The 26,807-nt window shown below is 38.4% G+C and overlaps 1 protein-coding gene and 1 pseudogene across 1 annotated transcript in view; one reads left to right on the forward strand and one right to left on the reverse strand.

The window, feature by feature from the left end:
- LOC135071874 (titin) overlaps positions 1-22,193 on the reverse strand; it is a 37,294-nt gene extending 15,101 nt beyond the window's left edge. Inside the window, exons 1-2 of the mRNA XM_063965720.1 lie at positions 22,055-22,193; positions 3,237-3,314 (exon numbers count right to left, since the gene is read on the reverse strand). Of these exons, the coding sequence (XP_063821790.1) occupies positions 3,237-3,303 (67 nt within the window). The 5' untranslated portion in view covers positions 3,304-3,314; positions 22,055-22,193. The remainder of the gene's footprint in view (positions 1-3,236; positions 3,315-22,054) is intronic.
- A 2,724-nt stretch (positions 22,194-24,917) lies between these two features.
- LOC135072133 (uncharacterized) lies at positions 24,918-26,341 on the forward strand (annotated as a pseudogene).
- Positions 26,342-26,807: the final 466 nt, after the last annotated feature.

Consider the following 26,807-nt stretch of genomic DNA (forward strand, 5'->3'; position numbering starts at 1 on the left):
CACAATCTATCAACTCTCGTTACCGCTGGAAAAGAGAAAGAGGGAAATCTGAACACCAAAATCGCACTGGCCGCTTTCTTTCGAGTTCACGAGCTCGGGTTTTTCCTTTATAATTTAAACGCATATAAGATAATACTATTTTATTAGACAAACATTAAGATATCGATTATTTTACTGATATTATAAAACACCGAACACTATGAATTTCTACATCAATTCCAGTTTTTGCGAATTTCCAATAATACCGCAAAACTTGAACTTGATCTCTACAAACATTATCAAAATTTGCATACGTAAAAATAACTTACGACTCCCATTATTTTTGTGAGACGTCAGATTAAATAAAAGGTTTTAAGTTCGCGAATCTGTTATATTGATTTTATCGATATTATGTTGTCAAAATAGTAGTTAATCACGAGAAATATTTTTTGCAAACTAACGGTGTTGGAATTTTAAGTCTATCAAGTCAGCTGTTGGGTATAAATTGCTAACACATACCTACATGGGCTTACGTTGGCTTATAAATATCACGGGTTATAAAACAAGCATATTACTGTATAACGGTGCTGTCTATTAAACGGCGCAAGCTCACTGAATTAGTAACGTAATATATCAATAAGAGATCAATACCCTCACAACCAGTTTCATAACTAGACAAGTTACACTAGAGCTGTCAAGGTTATCTAGCATCTAGATTGCTAATTAGTTTTTATTTTTCAACCGACACTGAATCGACCGGTCAAGTTTATTGTTGCCTTTTTAGAAAACGTAATATACTGGTCGTCATTTTGATCAATCACAAAGAGTATTGACGTTATTTTCCAATTTTCTTTGATTTTCTTTGATTTTCACACGACAGTGAAAAGAAGAATCCCTAAATCAAATTATATTTTGCACATTAGATCGCTGTGACTCAACATTGTATTTATTTATGCTGCCTCCAGTAGCACTAAGCTCTAATATTGACGTTATTTTCCAATTTTCTTTAATTTTCACACGATAGTGAAAGAAAGAAGAATCCCAAACTCAAATTATGTTTTGCATATTAAACCGCTGTGATTCAACATTGTACTCGTATTTATTTATGAAGGCTCCAGTAGCACTAAGCTCTAATGTTGGCGTTATTTTCCAATTTTCTTTAATTTTCACACGATAGTGAAAGGAAGAAGAATCCCTGAATCAAATTACGTTTTGAATACTAGACCGCTGCGACTCAACACTGTATTTATTTATGCTGCCAGTAGCACTAAGCTCTAATGATTTTACATACAGATAAATGATGACTCTTCCTGAGCGCCAGTGGTATAATTAGCGAGGCTTGTTCGCTATCAAGATCTATCACCCGAGCATGATGTTTGGACAAGTGCATAATTATTAAGATAATCTTCAGCGCGAAACCCGTTTTGATTTGAGCCACGATCGATTGAACAATAAATGTGTTGTATGTATATGATATACTTATGAGTAGGTAGGTGTTAACTCAACTGATTAATACCCAACTTTTCACTTGGATTCTTTTGTCTCAAATCACTGAGAATTAAAATAATAATATCATTTTATAGCTACTTTGTTGAAGTTGATAAAGATAGAACGATGTTTTAATCTAGACTTAGGCTAATTCTCTGCAAGAAATTTGCACAAGCCAAACTTAATTAAACTTCAATATACCTACCTACCGCATCTTTACAATCGCCCTATTCATTGCGATAATTACTTTTCCAGCTCTTTGTTTCCGAATTTCGCCTAACAGATTTTAGTCCGTATATTTTGTTCCCCCCGTCTGCTTTAGTTGTGTTTTATTTGTAACGTACGCTTAAAGGGTGAACCTAATAAAATATATTTACAAGTAATTGCTTCAAATAAGTTAATATGGCGTTTTCAATATGATATGACGTCAACGATATCGTTGCCATAGAAAAACTGTTCATTACACCCTATACATCTCCCGACAAGTCCCCTTAATTATGGGGTGGTTGGGGTTTACCTCTATAAGCGTGTAGCATAGCCAATTTGAGAGACCGATCGATTCAGCAAATATTTGCAGTTATAACTGTCTGTTTTATGAGTCGATACGAAACCAATTAAAGATATAGCTAGCGTGAAGTCAGGTTTAATTTGCGGTCTGCTAAGTTTGAAAACACATTTATCTGTGGCCCCTGTTTTCTGTTACTTTAGCACAAAGACGTAGTTCCATAAAGAGAGGTATTGCGATCCGTGTTGTATCTCGCGCATAATTTAATGCTGCTGAGATCGCGGGCCAAGTCATAAGACTCGCGGGCAGACGCGTTGAGCGCGAGCGGCGAACTTGAGCCGGCGCAGTATCGCGCGCGGTCATCTCACGAGCGACGTATTCCGGGTCACGAGACTACACAACGGTAGATACTCGTTTCAACCACCATCAAATATTATAATTATACGGAAATTTATTATGAATGACTAACATTGTTAGTATTTCACGCTTAAATCAATTTGAGCTTTTTATTTGTTGGAAAGCAAGCTAAAGTAATGACACCTTTTTAAATATTTAAAGAGATTCGGATGCAGAGAATTTATGATGATTCAAATTGAATATTAAGTTGTTAGAATGTTTAATATTTTAGTTTTACATGTCCATTTTCTAAAACTAGTTATTTATTTTGTCTTATCTTTAGATAGTATCCAAGGTTAAAAACACTATATTTTAAGAATTATTACGGCGTAGACTAATTCCAATTAAATTTTTGAGCATTCTTTTCGCAATAAATTGATTGTAGTAGAGTCGATAGCAAGGTGATAGTAGGAGAAACTGAATAATATACTCGTATAACCAGTTTCTTATTTCTTCCAAAGCTTATAACGACTTCATAAACGCAAGCAAGATTCAATTATGTTAACTATGACAGTTTATTTTATGTATTATTGTAGAAAATATGAGTTCCGTAATGCACTAAAAGTTTTTCATCGTGGTAGAGTAAAAATGGAAACTAATCACATTATTCTATTTCCTTTCAACAAGTCGAGTTCGTTAGTTCAGAGGAAGTACCTACGTATATAGCCCTTGGTATATTAGGAAATCAAATATGAATTCAGGCGTATGCATGCGGAAAATTGTCCAAGTCCAAGTGCTAGCCCGCACACCGAAGTATGGGCGACGCACGGGTGGGGAAAGAAGAAAGTAACCGAGATGGTGTTCACACTATTACGTCTTGGCCAATTTTCCGCATGTGTACTTGCGCCATATAATGCTAAGTACTCACCAGCAGCCGTGCTCGCGATGCACACGGCTAGCGCGAGCAGCGCGCCCGCCGCGCGCCGCTGATCCATCTGCCGCCCGTCTGCAACAAATAAAGAAAACACTTAAATATTGTGTCTTTGTAAGAAAGAAAGAAGTGTTTATTTGAATTATGAATATTAACAAAATATACAAAAAAGACCTCCTATTTACTTCATTGCATAATAATGTGCCAAAAAGACACCCGCGCGCTCTTATTAAACAACTGAAAAAAAGTAGGTAGGTCTTAGTTAAAAAATTGGTCTTAGGGTGTATAAAGTTACAAAAGGAAGCTCAAAACCCGAATTAATTCCAAGCATTTAGATTTTAGATAGATAATTATTGATTGAATTTAAAAAATGTAACCTATCTCAGGAAAGGATCTATGACTAAGAACGAGTAGAATAGAGTCTGGAGCGTTGCTTATACGGACCTAAGTTAGCATCGACTGCTTCAAGCAGCGACTAATAGTGAACTACGATATTCTATTCAATGGAATTTAAGAGACCGCTTGCAGACGCGAAAGCTCCGGGCGGTCTGCAAGCGTCTGCATGCAGTTGACTATGAATGCGCGAGCGGGCCGTGTAAGTTGGTCAATTATTATACTCGTATACCCGCTGACCGTGTATCGGTGTAGCCTTTAGCGCCGAAAATAGGACACCACTAATTGTATTGGAATTGATATCTTATTCGTTCGATAAAAGAGAGTATCTACGTGTTTAAGTTGCAGTTTCGTACATTTTACTGCAACCCATAATGTAATTATGTACTAAGGTACCTTAAAGATTTCTTGTAACACCACTGCAACGGTTCATAAAATAAAATAAACTTTATTTCATTTTTGTGTTAGATTTGATATACTTACGTATTTTTTTAAAACCTTATAAACAAAAATTATGTTTAAAATATCTTTTAATCTTGTAATAAAACCCAGGACCTATCCACTCGTCCAACCCTTTAACAGTACAGCAGATACGCATACATTTCTAATTGATTGAAAATATAATTCAGGATTATTGTTAGCCAAGAACGTATTTTTATTTATCTTGGTCATTTACTGCTGTTTACCTACACAATAGCCTACGCAGTAATAAATCAGCTATCTATCTATCAGCTGCATTAATTTACAACTTAAGAACGATGCACAGACACATAACATATCTGATGTTACATCGCACATAACATCTTCAGTCATAAATAACCGATAAGTATGAAAGTCGCTATCGAGGGAACACTGAAATGCGGTTTCTCGTAGTTATCATTCCCTAGGTCCCGTAAAGATAGTTTAGAGTCAATATAAATTTTAAGTTTTGAAATGCAAACCTGTATTTTCGCTTTAATGGTATAGGGTGTTTGTCTTAACCTTCGGCAGGCAACACTTTTTTTGTATACGTAAAAGGCAACAGGGGTGACCAGTCACCCCACAAATTCAGTTTGAAATAAATAGCTTTGTGATGAAAAATCTAACTAATTAATGATAAGATCTATTACTTTGTTTCATTATAAAACTAAAAATGCTTTCATTTAACAGTTTATATATTTTTAATAAATATTTTTTTAACATTAAGCACAATTAAAGCAAATATCTTTGCAATGTTGAGGGCACGAGGGTAGTTGACATTTTATACGAGATGTCTTAACTTTTTTGTCCAGTTTTCTTTGACACAGCACTCACGTCGCTCCATATCTACAGTTAAATCAACGCGTTCTTCAAAGCGGATATATCAAATTGTGAGGAACCGTCCCAGCCACACTTATTTTTATTGCCGAGCTTTACTTTCCGCAGACAGTCAATTGAAGCGGTGACTCAATGTAAATCACGCTTTTAAAATAAATCTGATGAAGCGATCGAATCTGAATGCATATAAATTTGATGAAAAGTAGGTGGCTATACGAAAACATAACTGTTCGTTGACTTATGTGGTCTGGGAAGGCAGTTCCTATGCACAGTAAACAATAAGGTCATAAGGTGGCCGTCGCCATATAACGTAGCGTCATGAAGTCCATGAACACGCGCGGTCTGCCTGCGCCGGCGCAGCTAGGAACGCGGAAACGCAAAAATGTGCCTATTTAACTTTGAGTGAATAGCGCCTTTAACAGTCCATTCAGCGGCCGCTGGCACGCGGTCACCATTCAAAACAATGTAGTCAGTTTAAAGGATTTTCAGTGCAGGAAACCTTAAATGTTTCTAGAAACCGCTACGAATATTATGAGTGGCTCGAAGGGACAGCACAGACCTCAATTTCGGGAAAATTATGGGCCTTACTTCGCTCTGCTAACCATTTCTAACATCTGTTGGGAAAATTAATTTAGCCTTACGCTTAAATATTTAGGAGCTTTACTTCAGAAAAAACAAAATACGTTTTGACTGACTTAATTTTAATTATGCTTCAATACCCTGTGATTGAAATATAATTGAACAATTAGCTTTAACTCAGCTAATAAAATATTCATTTTGTTTAGATCGCGAATTATCTTCACTGACTAGCACACAATTCAATTAAAAAGCGATTAGTTGGCAGTTGAGCTAACCAGAAGCATCATAGCGATCATAAACACTGAACACATCCGGGTTTGAACTTAGTTACTGTGTGCTAGTAGAATTATGGTTAGAGTTACTGAAAGAGTCAATACGTACGCAGCGAATTATTGCAAGGCAGGTTTCGTATGCATAAGCCGAGCGTTACCGTGGGAACGCATCCGTCGCGCCACACTCGCATACCTACCTGTAGCACTCTCCTCTCGCACTCACTACCTACTCATTATACACCGCGTACACCTTACACGCATTTTTCAACAACCTCTCTCGTCGGCACTACACCACTGGGGAACATTTCCCTATTATTTTTCTTTTGTCTTCACTCATCTATTGTCACTTGTCGCGTCACTAGCACCCATTCAAACGGTATGTTCTCTAAAAACTAAAATCAAAATGTATGCGAAAAAAAATTAAAAAAAATTTAAGCATAAGAGGATAGATTTAGGGTTAAAAAGTCTTAACCCTAAATCTATCCTCGCTTGTTAAATCTTCGTAAATAAATATATATAGAGACGTAACTGCAGGGGTCCCTCCGTCTAGACGCTCTCCGCAAGTCACCTCCGCACTCTGCGGATAGGGTGAGGGTGCACAGAATTCACCACTATCTATTTATTTGCTTTACTAAAATACCACGTGTTCCGGACGTGGAGGGCTATTCGCGTTGTCGCGTCGATAAATTCGCACATTCTCACTTAGGATGTGTTTGACGGGCAATACTTTGTGAAACGCATTTAGCATTGGTCATTTCGTTCCAATGTACCGATGACAGTTGAGCTTGAGTGTTATTGACATTCGGGTGAATCATGGGAATACAAATGAAAATGCAAGATAAAATTTAACCACAGTTATTCACATCAGCCATTAAGTTTGACGATACTTTCATTACATAGATGAAAGACAAAAAGTTATTACCATAAACAAAGTAATGCAGGTTCCGTTTGCAGCATTATGATTAAGTGCCCGATTTAGTTGCGGAGAAGGCCAATTCTTTTAATGTACACAATGGAAGCCCACTTCCCAAGCATAATTTGGCTTACCGTTTGTGCCAGGCCATGTTGTGGCGTAAAAAGTAACAGTTAATCCGATTTAAATAAACCTACATTAGAAATGGACGCGGATGGAAAACCGCAGATGTGTGGGGGCTTTAATTGTTTCCTCGGGACCGAGATATTGTTGAGGAGCGCTGTCATTGTCATTGATCAAAGGCACTTGACGCAGCGAGACATCGAGGGCCCCGACCCGCTGCGATTCGCGAATTCCGAAGGCAGAACAACGCCCGACATAATTTTGAAATGAAAATGAACTGTCTCCCGCTTACAGAGTGATGGAGCGGAATGGCGGAAGTAATTGTTATTTACATTTTATTGGTTTTAATGGGATATTTCATTTCAAAGACAAAAAGCAATTAAATTTCAATTATTTTAAATGATGACGAAAGAGACTATTTTATTAATGCTTATGTAGAGGTATAGTTCCTAAAGTAATAAAGTTAGCTAAAGAAACATATTAAGCTTTAAGAAGTGATTGCCTCGCAGCTTGCGACTTGCTCCAAAGTTTTAGCGTATCTTTGTTAATAGATTAATAATAGCAGCAATATAAGGTAAGAGCACGTAAGAGCGTGGGTTAACTTAAAAGCAATTTGGTGCGACAAAATTAGCACACGGTAAGGCGAGTGCATCAGATCGGAAGGGCGCGGGTCGCTGGCCGGCCCGGCGTTGCCCAACACATAATTTCGGAACACTGCAACCGCAGCGAGCATTGACACCAATCTCGAGCATTGGATAACAGACTCAGATATCGGAGCTATTCTTTATGAGCAACCTAGTTTGCAACAGTGCAGTGCAACGGAATGAAACGAGTTGCCGGTAATCATACGTCCTATGACCTATCGCGATGCACAATTTGTGCACTCGTATCTAGATTTCGACAGATTTACCACTTGCTTTATCTAATAATGCACATGACCCTTTTGGTCTTTAGCTTACACAAAATTAAGTCAACTATCTTACAAAGCGTGTAAGCGTAAATAAATGCTTATAAAGCGCCATTAGTTAGTAAAAAAATACCTACATACTTAACGTCTTCCAATTATGATTTCAATGTGTGATAGTGAAAAGATTTTGTGATAGGTAATTTCAAGACTAAACATAAACGCTGTAAGCGACATGATTACTGTCAAGTTATACCCAGACAAAATATCATTTACAATCAGACACGCCTATAAAAAACTCGCTTTTCATAGCATGTAGTTCGTAGCGAGTGCGCCAAAACCGCCGTGTCATGGTTTATGTGTTGCGTGCCCATATAAAGTGGCCGCCAGACCGGGCTAAGTATGCTAAGAGGCGCACTAGATGCGAGATGTGATGACCGCGGGTCACCCGACAGGAGACGGCTACGCGGCTCCCGCCTTCGCCACATGCTGCCCGCGTACACCACTTTTATGGTCTCTATAGATAACCATCTCTAAACTTGTCTCCGCTAACTAGCCTCGCAATATAAATGGGATCGATTAGCGAGTTCACACGTTCGCATTTGGAAACTACGAGCGTACTAACATATTCGCGACGAGCGAGCACGCTCGCGCCCTGTGCACAATGCGTTCACGTACCCGTGTCGCGATTATCGGCCGTCGTAAATTACAAGCGATTAGCATTGAGTCGTGGACATGGCGACGGCGAATCGTTATTAGATTCGGCTACAAAGCGACACTGCATCGTTATTAGGCGATAATTGTCAGCGAAGTGTAGCGGTCGATTAACGGCAGACGCGAGCCGTCACTCACATACTAAGTAGCCTTACTTTCGGATCTCACATACCTTTAATGCTGTGTACATCGAAATTTACATGTCTTGCCATAAAAAGTGTAACGATTTGATTGCATATCACTTCAGAAATCAGCGCAAATTACTTGTTAAAGCCTATTACTTTGTTCATTTCACCTGACACAAATTCGCTAATATTCCTAAAAACCAGTTCAAATACATTTCCGTCAATAATGATTGAGCCACAAAAAGAAGCCTTACACAAAGGGATGTATGATATTTTATTCATGGGATACGAATGAGATAAGATTGTTTTTTCTTAATTGAGTAGGAGAAACGTCATCGAAGAAAAACAGCCGTGCGTGAGTAACTCGGAGCGGCAGCGGTGGAGGCTGTTTTCCCCGGGGAAATGGGTAGGAAGATGGCAAATATTAGTTTCCTTCATGAGGTACTGGCGGTTCGTTGACCCGCGCGAATTTTGTGCCGAAACATACCTACTTATATGTAGAAACTATCTAGACTACCACATCATATAACAGTGCTTGGGTTTTTTAGAACGTTATGCATGTTATCGCAATAAACGCATCTACTTTCTTTGATGTGATCCGTCTGAGGACCGTATAATTTTTTAATGGTACATGTAGGCTTTTCTATACCTACCTCATAAAACGTGTCTGAGAATATAAAATCAAGAGATTTGATGTCTATGACATACTTTCTTATATTTTTTAGGTTTATGTACGCAGGCTTGATGACAAATGATCGACAAAGCAGATTCACCGTTTCGAGGTTTTGGGGAAACGCTGGGTCACTGAGGAAAGAAAGCGATCACACGTCGCGATATTGGATCGCGCACGGAGCCGCGGCGCACGCACGCATGCTAACGTAGTCCGAATAATTTAGGTAAATCCGTCCAGACGACTCACCACCGTTACACCGAGCTAGCATTCCACGCGACATTCTCACGAATTATCTTATTTCCATTCTATTTCGTGAATACCATTTATCTATACCAGACGAAAATTTCAGAGGTACCTACTTTAAAATTTCATGCGCATACTGATAAAATTCCATCGACGAAAGTCTCAAGAAATACTGCTACTCACGTTCTATTGAGTATTGCCGTCGCATAGATAGCAAGCGAATTCCTTCTTTCATTGTGGGAAGCTTTTGCAACTTTAGTCATTAAAAGCTGCATTTCCATAGGCTTTTAATGTCACAAAGTCCATCAAAGCTTAAAGCTTGCATGCACTATTCTGTGCTCGTGTGCATAAAGAAAATAAAGCCACCGTTAGTGTGAGTGACTGTTGCTAGGCATACGTTGAATTCGCGATTGTTGGCCGCGGCCGCGTCGCTCGCACGATGAGCAATGCCCCCGCGCCTCCCGCGTACATAATGCAGCCACCCGGCTGCGATCCAGGTTGCCGTTTACCGACACCTCTCACGATATGCAATAACATTGTTTTAGTAATTGCACCGACGTTTAAGCCGTTTCATGTTTATAATTATGCAGCGACCTATTATGTGCAAAGATTTACCGTAACCGCATTAGCCCGGCTGATTGAATTACGATTCTCGGGACGTGCCATTAATCTTTCTAACCGATTCAAGTGTCCGTCTTATGCGTTTGGAACGTCTCGAAATGAGGGATGTCATGTTTATGTTCTCCCCTACGGCACACGGCGGGTCGCACAGTGAGCCCAGCGCCGCCCCCGCTCTCACCGCGCGCCCTCGGGACTTGACCGCGCTCTGACACTAGCTATTAGAGCGACCGCTGACCCGTGATACTTATGCACCCCTCGTGCAGCGAGGCCATGTGTAATATATTAGGAACCAAATCGCTGACCTTTGAACTCCACTCCTTCCTTTAGTGCGAAACCTAATTACGCTCGAGGAGCTTTGGAGACGCGGGTGCGAGGATTCATATTGTGTTAACAGTTAGCCCCACCAGGAAGTGTGTGCCTCTCGGCGTGATGTCTATTGACTTGCATTCGCAGCCATGCTCAAATGCTTCGTGTCGAACAATGTTTACGAGCGCGGGCCGATAGCCAACCGGCCGGCCAGTCATTACCGGCCATATCTCTATGTAAGGAATGAATGGCAAGTACTTACAAACGAACTTCAGAACCTAGCTCTAAACAGGCAGTCCAGGCACGTAGTATGGTTAAATCTTCAACAGTTTTCCGTTAACCATTTTACTACTTTGAACAAGCTTTTCTTGAAAAACATTTCTTAAAGCTTTAAACTCTAAAGTTCCCATTGACATTAAAAACGATTTCCAGGTCACTATAGTAGGTATACACAGGTACACGTAACAGTTATGAATCTATCAAATTAACATAGGTAAGTCACATATTATATTATTAACTTTTTATTTAGGCTTGATTTTTCAATCGTCAGATATCTTGTAACTGAAGAATAACCTTGTCATTTTGACATATTTCCCTTATTAAAACTGTCAATGTGCCAAACTTATTCTTCAGATAAAAGATATCCGACGATTGAAAAATCAGCCCTTAAACATCTAAAAGCTCAGGTAAGTAGACTTAATGTCAGTGAATAAAATGTAACATTTTTAGTTTACGAGTTTATGTATACCTTTGTACTTCAAAGTATTTATTCCAGGTGTGGTCAGTAGGAATTTAATGTATTGCATAACCCTCCATGAAGCGAGGCGCTGGGAGTAAAATAGCAAAAATCGTTATGAGCTTCTGTTTTCGCAGTGGAACCGCGCCGTAGTCATAGGAACTGGTTCCAGTGCAAAAACGATCACAAAGAACCCTAGACATGAAATATTTATACATCGCATTATCATATTACACGGGAATCGTGGTCATCGCTTAGAAAATTATGCGATTCGTTTTCACTCGGTAACCGCATGAAAACAAAAAATGTGTGAGTAAATGGTTGAAAAAGTACTAAGAGGGTGAGCGTGGTCCTCGCTCCGGTATCCTGCGCTTGAATTATGGTATCCATGCGCAGGCCATCGACAGCCGTAATTACAACGCGCGCTGGCTAACGATGCACTCCGCCGTCATTATCCAGGTAAGTACTAACTTTATTATTATTTTGGGTTATAAAGTAAGAGCTATAAAAAGTGCGTTTTAATCTGTCTAATTTTCATAAAGTTATAAAATTCCTAGCGTACATATACAACATTATTGGCGCAGGTTACATGAGATCCAGCTCGTAAACCTGAGAGTTACGACTCATTACGTTTAGTATGGCATTACCTACTATTAATGCTGAAGTTACAGATCGGCAACTTAAAGGACCAGAGAGAACTTTAGATTGTATCATAAAATTAAATTGATGTAATTACTTCTTTTCACTTGGGATTACTTTGCACTTTATGTATGAAAATACTAGGGTGTCATGAAATTAACACGAAACCTCTTCAGCTTTATGTAAAACGATTAAAAGGAATTATAATGGCGTGGTTAGAGTAATCATTTTCATAATTGAAAAAAGCTAATTGGAAAAACATAACTTACGGAAAAATACCGTACGAGAAAGGTAACTTTCTAGAAAAATCACGATAATTTGTGATGTCGAGTTTAAAGGTACCGCCGTCAATTTGAATGAATTACCCTTCAGCTCCACGCCGGGGTTGCCTTGTGCGTACACAGCCGACCCACTTTTGAAGGATTACAAGTAGCTGCAGAGAAAATTTACCGCTAACATTGCCATATATGCCGTATGAATTTTAGGTCGCTACAAGCATAGCATGCTCTTACACCGACATCTGCGCAAATATTGATTTAGAGTCACAATAGCGACTGGGCCGCGCCCGCGCACCGGTGGGCCAGCGATGCCATGTCAAGATCGCCTTTCTTTCGCTTACCCACAAACGAGATGACCGATTAATGTTAAGTAAATAAATGTATTATTACTTGAGTTTCCCACGAGTAATGTTGTGGGTCAAATAAGCCATGCCATGGTGATTTGCTTAACGGATCATTTAAGCGGTCAGGTGCATACATTTTTGTATCACGCAATCTTGCATTCTTAAATCGTTAATGTTTACAGAAATTTTAATTATAAAACACATCATTATATTTTTAAGCCCATAATATTTTCACTTTTAATTACGGTCGCGATACTCGGTCGATGTTTAGTATGTGTAATGTTTGTATGTAAACTTGTATTGTATGCGTTTTCTCCTGAAGCACGACGGTACAAAAGAGCGAACAACAAAAGAACGAGAATATAAAATTGGTACAGTGACCGGTGCCCAGACCACCGACAACTGGCCATAGTGTCGATCATTTATTCATTTACATTTAGAAAGCCTTCCTAGAGCTACTTGCCGTTTTCCTCGAACCCACGCGTTAATGATGCCCAAATGAATTTCCTCGTTTAATACTTAAACGTATGTGATAGAGCCAATAAAAGGAACTGACTTTCGTACAATTTTTTAAACGGTATTCATTGGTCAATTTAAGTCTTTAAAGTGCAACGCTGACTTTGATATAAAGAATAGTAATAAATAATAAATTAAATCAAATCAAATCAATACATCAGATACTGCAATTAACACATATAGTCGATCGTATGCAGTTAAGTTTTTAAACTACTTTTACTGACACAAAACATAATAAATGTTAACAAGTTTTTACGATGTAATAAAAGTCGCATCAAATCAGTTGGCAGTTGCTTCTCTAACGTGGTTCAATATCCAATGATTAAGAAAAGAGGAAGAGAGAAAATTGACCTGTTTTACTTATACATTACGCAACATACTGTATTAATGGTTATTTTGTACCGTTATGGCAATGTCGGTCTTTTTATGCTGCTACTTGTGGGAACGATTTCTGTTTACCAGCACTGTAATAGGCCCGGAAACTGTAGCAAATCATCACAACAATTACTGAAATTGCTTTTTAGATAATAAAATACTAATGTCACTTCAAAGAACCTATGATTGAAAAAAAAAATGGTTTGATAAGCCGTAAAAAAGCTAAAATCGATTTAGAATCGATAGCGGCATCGCTCCGCCTGTCAATCTATTGGTTTACGACGTAGCCTCTTCTAACAATTTGCCGACCTTTGACTTATTGTAGATCACTTAGGAAGATATAATCGGCTCAACGAGAGAGTAATTTATTTAAATAACTTGAATTGGTAGTAATTTATAGGTAAGTATAGACTTAACCTATAAATGGTTAAAGTATGAAGACTTACATTTAAACCCATTTTAGGAAAGAACGGATTTACGAGATATATTGTTAAAATATTTATATACGGTTAAAGTTTGAGGCTATTTTTAGCTGGGGCTCTTCTTTCTTGAATGACAAATAATGTTTTAATTGTTTATTAATTTAACTGTGTTCATTTGAAAGTACACTTATAGACATAAGCGTACTTAATGTCAGGGAAATCATTACATGCACATCAAAATAATCTTTTTAATATATTTTGTAAACAAATCTTAAGCAAGGAAACGCTGAAGATTACGTCAGTCTTGGCTATAGTTATAATATTTGCATCATCGCACGAGTACCTGTGATTTTTTTCTTGGCGCTATAAGAACGCTTTGGTCGTGATGAGCCGCAGAATCAAGATATTGAATGAATACTTCTAAAAATTATCATTATCGGCGTGGAAAAAACAGACGTCAAAAAAATTCTTATGTTCCTTCAAGGTGAAGATGTCGGCGCACGAATGTTTAAAAGCAAATTTAGGGAAGCACCGCGAATCAGGAAGTAACTATTACAAATTAATACTATTAACGTAATGATAGAGTTAATGTGCTTAATAAGCTCCATTATAAACTCTACCGAGCTATCGAATGGAAGCTGTAATGACATGTGCTTTATTCACACTCTTTCAATAGGAGATGCATCTAATAATAGCCAATAATATAGACGTTTATGAAAACAATGAATCTAAAAGCTTAATTTTTCAGTTGGATTAAAACTTTTCACCCAAACTAGCTTTCAAAACTTTAATTTGCAATTGAAATGTCTTAAAATCATAAATAAGTTAACTAATAAAATTTGTTTACTCTAACGAATAATATTAAGACATATTCATACATCACAGGCAAGATACGCTAAGCAATTAATTAAGAGGGTAATTGCTAAGGTAACGTGTTTGCGGAAATTACGTATTCAGTTGTGGCTTTTTAATGGCGATTTGGGAAATTTATTCGTTAGCTCATTTCGCGAAGGTGTCGGAACCGGTGGCGGTAGTCCGCGACGCAAATGTAGCGACGGCGCGGGCGCCGCTCGCAGCCGCGCCGCGCCCGCTCGTAGGACAATGACATCGCACGTTCCGCACGATAAAACAACCTGGACATTATGAAGTCTTACCAGAGCCTTTTTATTAACGTAAAAACTGTTAGACACAAGTTATAATTGCGTCATTAAGACTTTTCACGCTAGCTTCGCGAACAGTGAACTGTTTAAAAACGTTATTTGCACAGGTGAGGTGATACAACAGGATTTACGCTACCTAACGATCAACTCATTGATATGATTATTAAGACAAATATTTTGGTTAAGCCCTGATGCAAGATATTTGTTTGTCGGTCACGAAAAGAGGTAAAGGCTCTCGTTAAAACGCGACGAGTGGGTGGTACGTGAAACGACGACAAAGTCGATCGTTAGGTGCTCGAAGCCATTTTCCTTTTTGTTGTTTATCGTTTACCAATGTTATTTTCTTGCGAAAGACCTACTTTTCTAAGGTATTCAGAATCAATTAAGGTAGCACCCCGTTTAACGGCTGTTGCCTTGGGCTGTTGCCCATCAAAACTATAATGCGTACATAAAGCCTCAAAACGAAAGGTATTTGAGCACAAACAATGGTTTGTTAGTAGTTAAGCAAAGAGTGCTCTCATACCTCACATCACCTCCGAAGGGTGGCGGCTACTAAACAAAGTGTGTAGCAACTGGAACAGTCAGAACTAAACCACACTAACGTCATATATCGGTACAAACACTAATTGGTAAAAGACCTATTCAAACAAGACATGAGAATTTTTACTTGGTAAATGGTAAAGTGGACAAGTCTATTTGCCTTTTTATTTAGAGTGTGGGTGTTATGGTGTGCGTGGGCTCTTTAAGACGTGGCGAAGGCATCAGTACTCGAGAGCCCCTCCACAGATAAACCTTCAGATACTACCAATAAATTCTGCTTATTCTTCAGTATTGAAAAGTTTATACTGCCAACGTCGACTCTATGCGGGAAAGGGTCGTATTGGTAAATATGACTTATTTAATGTCAAATGGATAGTGAAATAGTGCGATCTGGGGCGATATCTCGCTCTTTGTTACGAGTCCAACTAGCACAAAGCCTTCGGATGCATAGGCTTACAGCTTTACGTCGCTGTAAATCATGTTTTTACCAGTATTCAAAAGCTCTTTCCGATTTATATTTATATCTTAATAGCCTCTCACTGTAAGATTTAGATTTACAGGACCGGATATGCAATAAATATTAAAATAGGTAAATATTCTTGAACATTTTATACTATACTATCTAGTCGCAAACTAAGCAAAGCGTGTACTATGGGTAGCAGCAAACGAATATAGGTAACATTCAATACAATAATAAACCAATGCACATAAATTACAAACTCCATAAGAAGTGAAGGTGCCACATGATGGCACTTAGGTATCAATAGAAATTAAAAACGTACCTCCAACTAAGCACTTTCAAAAGAGTTCTTTAAAAGTAAAGTAGGCAACAGCGTTCCCACGTGTTTATTCTTTAAAATTCCGTCCAAGCGAGGGTTAAATATAAAGTTAACAAGATAAGATTTGGCACAGTGACGTCAGTACTTTCACGCCTTATACGAAATTGATTGACATGAAAGGAGATAACCATTGTAATAAAAAACTTAGACCGGCAAAAAACTTGAGCTAAATAACATCATAACCTACATTCCATTTGGTGGCAGCGAGCGCCTAGCGCTTAGGTGCCATTGAATGTGAATTTTAAACAAAGTCCGAGTAGGGCCATATTCGTGTGTTTTCTCTTTATCGGTCATTGTGGCCGGCATCGCCGCTCGCGCATATTCTTATATTGATATTCAAGCGGCGACCCGCGCGAGGTCTTACACACCCGCGACCGGTGTTCATTACGCCGGGGACCAATACCATCCTGTCATAAAACAATATTTATTCATTGTTTCGCCAACGTATGCGAACGCTGACTCTTTCCCTGTGGGAACCATTTAACAATGTAGGCCAAATCTGCAATGTAAACCGACACTGAGCTCGCTCGAACCCTGAGCCCTTTCGCAACTGGGACAGGAACTCGAGGAATTCCTGTGATACAATGTTGTTGAATTTTAAAGCATCAGATTGTTTAATGATTGTCACGATATTTCCATTTCATCACATTATCACGAACTACACGCTTTGATAGTTACATAATTGTAGTGCGCGAAAACTCTATTGTTGATAAACCTTCTTCAATATGGCATGAAATCAAAGTCACGTCACGAAATGACGATATAGCAAGTGAAACAGAAACGGTTTACGAGGTTTTTTGCGACATTTTTGTGGTCCGGCTATAACGGTTTCAGCTCCTACAGCGGCGGCCGGTCGGCGCTCGCGGTGCACTCCGCGCGGGTCATCTGCCGCGCATCTGCAGCCGGAGGTTAGTGGTCTCTTGGCCATACATCCTCTGCTCATAACAACATGTATCTACTCCGTAAGATAAGTAGAGCATACAATGCAGTACAGCGGATCTCACGATATGAGCCAAACACACTTTATTGGTTATTACTGAAGCTCGATACACCGCAGATTATCGGTAAAACAACTGCGCATTCCGCCCCATTGTGGGTTCTGACTCTTACGAGTCTATAAACCCATATAGTGAGGAATGTCAGCAAATATTAAATGTGAATGGCAACACATGTGCGTGAAGTGTGGCAGGTTGCAGGGGTCAATGGCACCTGCGAGGCCCAGATTCAGTTCCCCATAAGTTGCCATTTTCTCAGGAAGCGGGCGGCGGCCGGCGGCCGGCGGGCGGCGCGTGGCGACCGGCGCGCCGGTGCGAGCGCATTCTGTCACGCCGGGGCTGCGCCCGCGCATATTGAAGCGCGCTTACATTAATGCGAAGTCAGTTGAGAGGTTTCTAAGTTTTAGGGACGCTTAATTTTATCGCTGCCATTACACGTTGGCTATGACACGGCATGTATGAAAAGAATTACCGTACAACAATTATTCTACTGACTTATATTGCAATTGGAACACCGACTCTAGACTTCTTGCGAGACTGAACTTCATTATACCTACTCCGGGTTTTCGCAAAAACAACAAGGCAAAGCGCTGAGTTGTTTTGTTTTTGCACAAATTTATTTAGGTACAAAGCCGCTGAGTAATTTAAAGGAAAAACATAATCCACCTATTTAGCTCCCGTCAACTAGGCGTATTTCCGTGGACTAAGTGTTAACGCTTAAAACAAAAGAATCGGATGCTCGCCGACCTTGTCTAGCTGCCACCCATGACTTTGATTTTGTTTTGACCTAGCATTTTATGCTGTATAAATTCAGGAATCACATACTGTAATAGAGTTATATTTAAAGCCTAAGTTGTCGTGGGCCGGCTTCTGTAGCAGTAGGTTACGAATGCGTCACATCGTGTTATGTCACCGAAACAGTTTTATGTTGCGTGGCAGTGAAATGATCACCTGTCATGAAAGTGAGGCGGTATAATAAGGCGAGCTGACATGAGAAGCGACGCGAATGTCGCGCCGCGGCGGAACCTTCACCCTGCACTTGAACTCTGCGCGAGCGCACCACAACCTCGGGCTTTGCGCAATCAACCGCGCCGAAACCAATGATTTGCACTCAACACTCGCTGTCAAGCGAGCTTATTATGCGACGCTTACGCAGAGCTTACGCGAACTTTTCTCATAATAAAACATGCAGATTATGAAGCAAGTTTATCGTAACTGCCACGTAATGACTGTATTTATTTTACATAGTACTTACTCACTAGTTATGTATTGATGAATAAAAAGGAAAATCAGAGAGGCGTCTTATTCTTGGGTATTTATTTATGATATGCAAATCAAATGATTTCTTAGTAAGAAATATTATTTCATCAAGTATTAGGATTTTTTATTTTATTCAATCTACGGCTTACTCATAGTCATTACTTAATAACTAGTGTTTAAATCGGTAATTGATCGGAAGACTAAACTGCAGAAAAAAAACTAGTAAACTTTAAAGTTTCCTCTTGTAGAGTTGCGTTACAAAAAAATAATCCACTTTAGATTAACTATTACAGTAAGTAACGTAGGTACTATAATAGAAAACAAAAACACGACTAAAAAGATATTGAAAAAAATTAAGCTCCCATGGCATTTATAAAAGCAATGAACGTATTTGTAATTCAATGAGAATTGAATAATAAATGCAATACTTCGAAATGGTGTTAATTTATCACTTTTTAGACCATATAGAAATATCAAGCATGTAAAATATTATTGCTTTTGTTATTATTGTATTTTTTTCAATTTCTGTGCCAGCTACAAGTTTTTTCAAAAAATATTTGGTGTTACTCTTTTGATACTGGCTAAATTATTTCTTCTACGTTTCAACATGTTTTATATTTTATGCATATCTTATTAATTATGTATTACTGGCGGCTACAAAAGAGCGCCAAAGGTTGCGTTATTTTTAGTTGCAAGCGGTGCAAAAGAGCTTTTAAGTGAAAAATAACATCTACCTAATTACCTTTTATCGATGTAAGATGTTCTCCGAAAGCGTACAGCGTAACCAAAACCGTTTAATTTTATTAAAATCTTGTTTCAAAGAGCTAACCCGCCCTGTTTTTGCAAATTATTACGACTTATCTTTAAAAAAATATCTAAAATCGCAACAAGTTACGTAGTATAAACTCTACACGTTCGAAACATTATTTCACTAAATAATATTTTCAAAAATATTGTACCACTTTGAATCAATTCATCTTACTTAATTATGATAAACGAGTCTAAGATAAATTATTACGTGGCTTACGTTAAGTTGCATTTTGCTGACACGACGAGGAAAACCCTCTTCGCCAGGATGGCATTCGATACGCAGTGTAGTGTAAAATTACCAACATTATCATTGTTCTTGTAATGCCCAAAACTAAGAATCATCCTTTACTTTGGTGTTGTTGTATTAAATACTTGTTTTACTAGCCGCCTTTTAAATTTTCCAATCGCCTATTAAAACGTCACACGAGCTTTTATGAAAACTTTCCTTCATTGTGAAACTAGGCTGATAAAATGTTAAACAAGTATATAATTTGTTGTAAATGACTAAAAAAGTAATTTTCTTTGTTTTAAAGTGTAAAATTAGGATTTGTTGCTTAAGTTAATTAAAGCGTAAATAAAAATATTAAGCATTAATCACGCTGCAACTTTTGTATAAATAAGTATATAATTCTATGTGCTGTAGTGTAACTAAATAAATACAATTCAACACCCTGCCATGTTTTTATGCCGATATAATTTCATGTAATATTATTACATTAAGTACAGTTGAATAGGTTATTAGAGCGTTGGATTTCTGTGATATTTTACGAGCGTGGATAAAATATTGAACGTTTATTTGTGAGTGTTGTCGATAACGCGGGTGTACAATTCGATTTCAATCTACTTTGTAAGTACAATCGGTGATTATTTGTGGTGGTGTGACGTATCGGATCCGGCACGGTCGCGCGGCACGCGGCCGATCGGATCCACTCACGCGACCATCCTTACGCCAATTCCGATTTTGTTACTTAATCGAATACTTATCTCACGACCGTCGAATTAATCTTCCCTTTTTATTTTTGTTGCTATAAATATACTTTTAATTTAGCACTAGTCTACTATTATCCGCAACCGTGTTTTTTGTTCTGTTATAATAACCAGTTGGTTTTTACCGTATTTTTAAGTTATTCTCGGAGTTATCTTTTTTTCTTCACTTAACAATCAAAGTCAAAAGTAAATAAATGATTTTACTGCTAACCAGAATAAAATTAGTTTTCTGATTGTAAATAAATAAATTATGACTTTACAGAAAGTACCTACTATAAAATCGTTACTTGTATCAACTTGATTTTTTTATAGCTATCGTTATATCACGGTTATCTATATATATAAAAGAAAGTCGTGTTAGTTACTCCACTTATAACTCAAGAACGGCTGAACCGATTTAGCTGAAAATTGTCAGGGAGGTAGTTTAGAGCCAGGAGAAGGACATAGGATACTTTTTATCCCGTTCGAAATTAAAAAAAAAGTCTGCTTATTTATTGCCATTAAGGCGGAACAAAGTTCGCCGGGTCAGCTAGTTTGTTATAAAAGACAAATTTGTATATTGCATTACAATTATTTTATTTTATTATATTTTTGTCACTATTAAAGAATCGTTGTTGATTTCGATAGTGACAAAATAATAGAATACGAATAATAAGAAAGCAGGTATCATGATATTATTGCAAGTTTTTTCTTTTAATATTTGTGGAAATCATGTTTTTCTCGTAGCTACGGAGGTATGCCGTAGCAATATTTTCAATGCTAGCTTACATAAAATAATATGCGCCTTTATGACTTAATGTGAAAATGAAAAGTGTATAAAGTGTGTAAACTAAAAATATGTTTCATTCTTATATTTCCAATTGCATTTTTATAAGTCATAGTTATAAATATAGGGTAGTTGTAATTTAGTATAGACTCGGCCGAGCGGCAAACATTTGCCGAACAATAAAGAGATGAATGTAATCGATCGCGCCACAATAGGCTACAAAAAATAGACTTCACAGAACGTTAAACGATGCAACAGAGCTTATTTATTTTCAGCATCTCTACTCTAACAGGAAAACATAATTATTTGGCGGTTTATTAATATACGCTAGTTGTGTTAAGCATAATATTATTAAAGATAAGTTAATTTTGTGTTTAGTTTACTGTATTATTCTTAAATTTTGTTACTTAATAATTAATTTGTAAAACCATTTTGGGCTCATTTTTGTTTTAATAAATTGTTACCCTATTTAAATATTTTAATTAAACTTATCATTGTCTAGAAAAACCCAGCGAATGTTTAATTCATGTCATAAAAAAGAAGCATGCTTTGTTAAGAATGTTAATTAATACTTTACGGTATAAGTATGCAAAATATTGCATCTGAAAATTTTCGCGCATGTCACGGGTTAAGGCTTGTTAAGCGATAAAACGCATTAAATACATTTTTTTATGTGAATAATTTTAATGTTCATTAAAAGATGCACTTTGCACATTAACGGAAATATTTTATTCGTGCATCGGAAGCGCCGGTCATGCCTGTCTCGCGTGTGAGTAGCTGCGGCTGCAAAGCTCGCGACCGGCTTTTTCAGACGCTCGCTTATGTGCGACTCTACCCAACATGGCTTATTGTTAACGTTATCAATTTAAGCTTTGTTAAGTTTTGAGAAAATTTTACAACTTACATTGTTACCTAAATGCACAAAAAGTACGAAAAATTTTAAAAATTGCAAAAAAAAATTATTGCAATAAAATATAAAAACTCACCTCTATCAGTTTAGTGAAATACTGTAGTGCACCCGTGGTGAGCCGGCGGAGGAGGGATGTTGTTATTGTTCACTGTCCAGTGGCAAGAGTTCGATCACCGGAGCGTGATGCTTGCGGCGCGGCCGGGCCGGCACTGACGCGGCGCTGGCGGGCGCTCGGCGGTCCCCGCTCGGAGGCTTCGGCGCGAGCTTTCAGACACAGACCCGCACGCACTGCACACTGCACTCGCCCCTGTCTACCCACGCGTTACGATTCTCTCGATCGTCTAATGTAGCGAACGCCCGACGCACGTTTGAACTCTTCGCAGCGCCCGCCTTACCGTATAAATATGAAGCCCGGTGGCGGGGGCTGGCGTCTACCGCGACGCATTGCGAATCCACGGCATATATTGAAGATGCAGCTGGTGTCCTCCCCGTTGATTTTATTACTTATCTATCGGTCGCGGACAATTAGCAAAAGACACGGTGCGCGGCCGATGTCACGAGCGGGCCCGCTTCCGCTCGACAAACGCCTGTGTATCGCAATTACGAGCACAGGTTCACACCACCATTATGTCATAAACGTATAACGATTGTTGTAATTGCAAGCCCTTACGAGGATGAATTACGTGCCCAGTGTAGATATTATTTGTATTCATACTCGAATAAACTATCACGATTGCATTTGATTAGAATCTAAATACAGCCTTCTATGTTTAAATAATGGATTCTATTTTAAGAAAGTTCAGTACACAGCGGCGCTGTTGTTATTATTATAATTGTACTTTATAGTTTCCAATAAGAATCATTTCAAAGGCACAACTTATGACATATAAACAAACGTAAGTTATACTGGGTCATATACTATATTCTACATCGTTTTACATAATCCGATCCGCCTACCTGTATATGATGGGACTGAGAGACACCAACTCCAGTTCCAATAAGAGGCCTAGGTGTCGCTGTAAGTATATTTAGTAACAAATTGTGTAAAGAGCCCTTAAATGTCCCTACAGGGTACAGAAATTCAGTAAATAGAACACTCTCCTCCCAACAATCAGTTAAAAATAAAAATAACATCGAAGAAACTCTTCTTGTTTCAACTCGACATAATTAGTCGAGCGCAGAAATCTACTTAAATAGCGACAACTTAATGAAATGGCTCTATTTTACAAAACTTGGCACGCTACAGAAATTCTAGGAAGTGGAGTTAATATCTGTGCAGAGACGCTGCAAGTCTCTATATGGTAGTGATTATAGAAGATAACATACTTCGTACTAAGAATTTTAAGGTACTATCTAATCAGTAATCACTCTCTTTATTTAATAACTATCGTTTTGAATATATTCAAATTGATCAGTATAATATAATTAAAAAATTAGTTTTTATATTACGGAAGTCGTCGACGACATAGTTGAAGTTGCATATTGTTAACATTCCCTTGACAACATCGTGACCTAGTGGGAATAATATTATTAGGAAATCATTAACTAAATTGTTCCTTCGACGCCATACGTAGCCCCAAATTATTTACGATATGTTAACTAGATGCTTATTATCTTAATTAGGCCAACAACAAGAAAGCAAAAATATGAATATTATAATCAGGATGCCAGTATGAAATATACCTAATTAGACGCCAATTACCTTGAATAAACCCTCAATATTTATCTCAAATGTCTAATCAGACATCTATTACTCGTCAATAAAGGCAGAGGTCAATCATTCATTGATTCACTCACTCACTAAACATCAATTCTCTAAGGCTGGGTTGCACCATCTTACTTTAACTTTGACAAACGTCAAAAATCTGTCAAGCTACATACAAAAAACATCGGTTATCGTTATATTTACGCTCAAAGTTAGGTGGTGCAACTCAGCCTAACACTTAAGCTACTTGACCTAAGAAATGAGGTAGTTAATATGTTAAAAAAATATCATCTAAAAGGCATTTTGCGACAAGGCCGTCTTAAGGGGGTCTAATCACAAGTTGGACAAGGGGGACAATCGAAAGTTTCAGTATTTTCAGTAGGCTTTTCTTTCAAATATGAAAAGTCTATATCATATGCTAGTCTCTATGTCTATAAAGATAAAGCTTATTACAGGTAGGACGTACCTATGCCTGCTATTTCAGAAAGCAGCTATTGAGATACAAATTCCTGGAAAATCCAATTAATGTAATAGACAAAGTCCACGCTAGTCATCAATATAAATAAACATATTATGCGTGACTAATTTCCGAAAATATAAATAACTAGCTGACCCGGCGAACTTTGTTCCGCCTTAATGGCAATAAATAAGCAGACTTTTTTTATTTCGAACGGGATAAAAAGTATCCTATGTCCTTCTCCTGGCTCTAAACTACCTCCCTGACAATTTTCACCTAAATCGGTTCAGCCGTTCTTGAGTTATAAGTGGAGTAACTAACACGACTTTCTTTTATATATATAGATTTGCCTGATTTGCCATTTTAAGATTCCATAGCGCAATGTTCTTGGTATCAGAAAGTAAAAGTAATGTGGGAGATGGAAGTTGGCAAGGAAGAGACTCTTCGACTGCATCCCACTTAACATCAGGTGCGATTGTGGTCAAATACCTGCCTTGTTTTGCAAAAAATAAAAGAGATGTAAGTAGAAGGAGTAGAAAATAACCATATTTTTACCTACCTCAACGATTACCTATTAAAATCGTTTATAAGGTCGGTATTAAGTAGTTGTATTTAAAGTTAACGGCTTTTTCCGTACATGATACCTACACGGAAAATGAGTTTTAAAAAAAGGCAAATAAACAAGATTTTCAGCAATTAAACGTCGGGTCCAGACAGCTGCACATTTGCATGGGACTTGATTGAATTTCAGGGCATGCCTGAAGATCTTATTTCACTATGGGTAATTTACATTGCCTGCTGCCGATGAGGCCCGCGCTCCTCTCCTGGCTCCCCTCGCCGACGGAGCCCAATCTAATTAGCCTCTTCCCATTTAATTACGACCGCCTGCAATCTAATACCGTTATCATTGACCATTATAATTCCTAGGTAATAAATAAAATCTCAAAAATTCTTTTAACTGTTATTCTTCGATATTTATTTTACGACGGTTAATCAATCAATCAATGCCTTACCAATACTGTTATGCGAAGAAAGATCCGATTAACTTGCTTTAACATTTTAAGGAAGGACATTATAAACATATTTAGCATTCACAAACTATGATCAAATAGCTTACGTTACAGCTATGCCAGATTTACATAACCAGGCGCTTAACCCTCTGACCACAACATGGGACATAAATGACCCCACTAACTTGTTGTTTTCTACCAAGTTGTTTTAGCAAGTTTTACTGCGTATATTGGATACGTTATATCTTCTTTTGACATCGAGGTGCATGCGGGCGTCCGGCAAGGCTGCCTGCTTTCGCCCCTTCTCTTTCTGGTTGTCTTGGATGGAGTCATGAATCGCGCATATCAAGACCAACGGCGTGGAATAGAGTGGGGTATAATCGGAGTCTTAGAAGACTTAGATTATGCCGATGACCTCTGTTTGCTGAGCCACACGCATCACGATATGCAGTCCAAACTTGATGACCTACATCGAGAAGCGGGTATCACAGGGCTCAAAATTTACTGCCGGAACACCCAAGAGATGCGATCTGGTGTGAGAAATTGCACGCCATTACGGATTGGTGCAGAGGATGTGGCACGAGTCCACAATTTCACCTACCTCGGGAGCGTCGTGTCAGAAACTGAGGTACCGAAGAGGACATCACTTCGCGCATTGCCAAGGCCAGAGCTACCTTCACACAACTTCGCCCCATATGGCAGTCACGGAAATTGACCCGAAGGGTCAAGATCAAAATATTCGGGTCCAACGTTAAATCCGTTCTGCTCTATGGGTGTGAAACGTGGAAGGTCACCAAGGTTGTCTCGCACCAGCTGCAGGTCTTCATCAACCGCTGCCTTCGCCGAATTCGCGGCATATACTGGCCCAAGAAAATCTCCAACGTCGAGCTATTGGAACGCTGCCACGAAATTCCGATCGACCAGCAGATCAAGCGCCGCAAGTGGAACTGGATTGGCCACACTCTCCGAAGGGACCCCGATAAAATCCCTAAGCAGGCTCTGGATTGGAATCCCCAAGGAAAACGCAAACGTGGTCGACCCAGGCAAACTTGGCGGCGCACTGTAGCGGACGAGGCGAAGAAGATCGGCAAGACCTGGAGCGAGATCAAGCGAGAAGCTCAAGACCGAACGAGATGGAGGACTGTTGTGGACGCCCTCTGCCCCATCTAGGGGACATAGGACCATAAATCAAGTAAGTCATATCTTCTTTTAAACTGACGTTTTTCATCAAAGGTCCACTTAAATTTTATAAGGCAAAAATTATTGCGTATTTGGAGTCTTACAGCTCCATGACATGTGGCTTACGACAAAAATCAATTTTATCCTTCTCATTTCACTCACGCAAAATTAACTCGTTTGCAACACTGATAAACCCTTCTTTTATGATTCGTTTTTAAATAATGAACACGACAAAAATCAATTTTACCCGAATCAAAATTCAACTTCCATTTCGGGCAACGACCCATAACTTTTATATGAATACTATACTGTATACCACTTGAACAGGTACATATAAACATCACACGAATAAAAGTAGTAATATTTTAAAATAGACAAGTAAATCACCGTCATTCTTTACAGATACAAATGTTCTAGCTGCTTCGCCGTTAGGATATGTATTGTCATGTCATGATTATTATTGTAAAGTAACGTTTTC

This window comes from Ostrinia nubilalis, chromosome 5 (genome assembly GCF_963855985.1).
Source record: "Ostrinia nubilalis chromosome 5, ilOstNubi1.1, whole genome shotgun sequence".
NCBI classification, from domain to species: domain Eukaryota; kingdom Metazoa; phylum Arthropoda; class Insecta; order Lepidoptera; family Crambidae; genus Ostrinia; species Ostrinia nubilalis.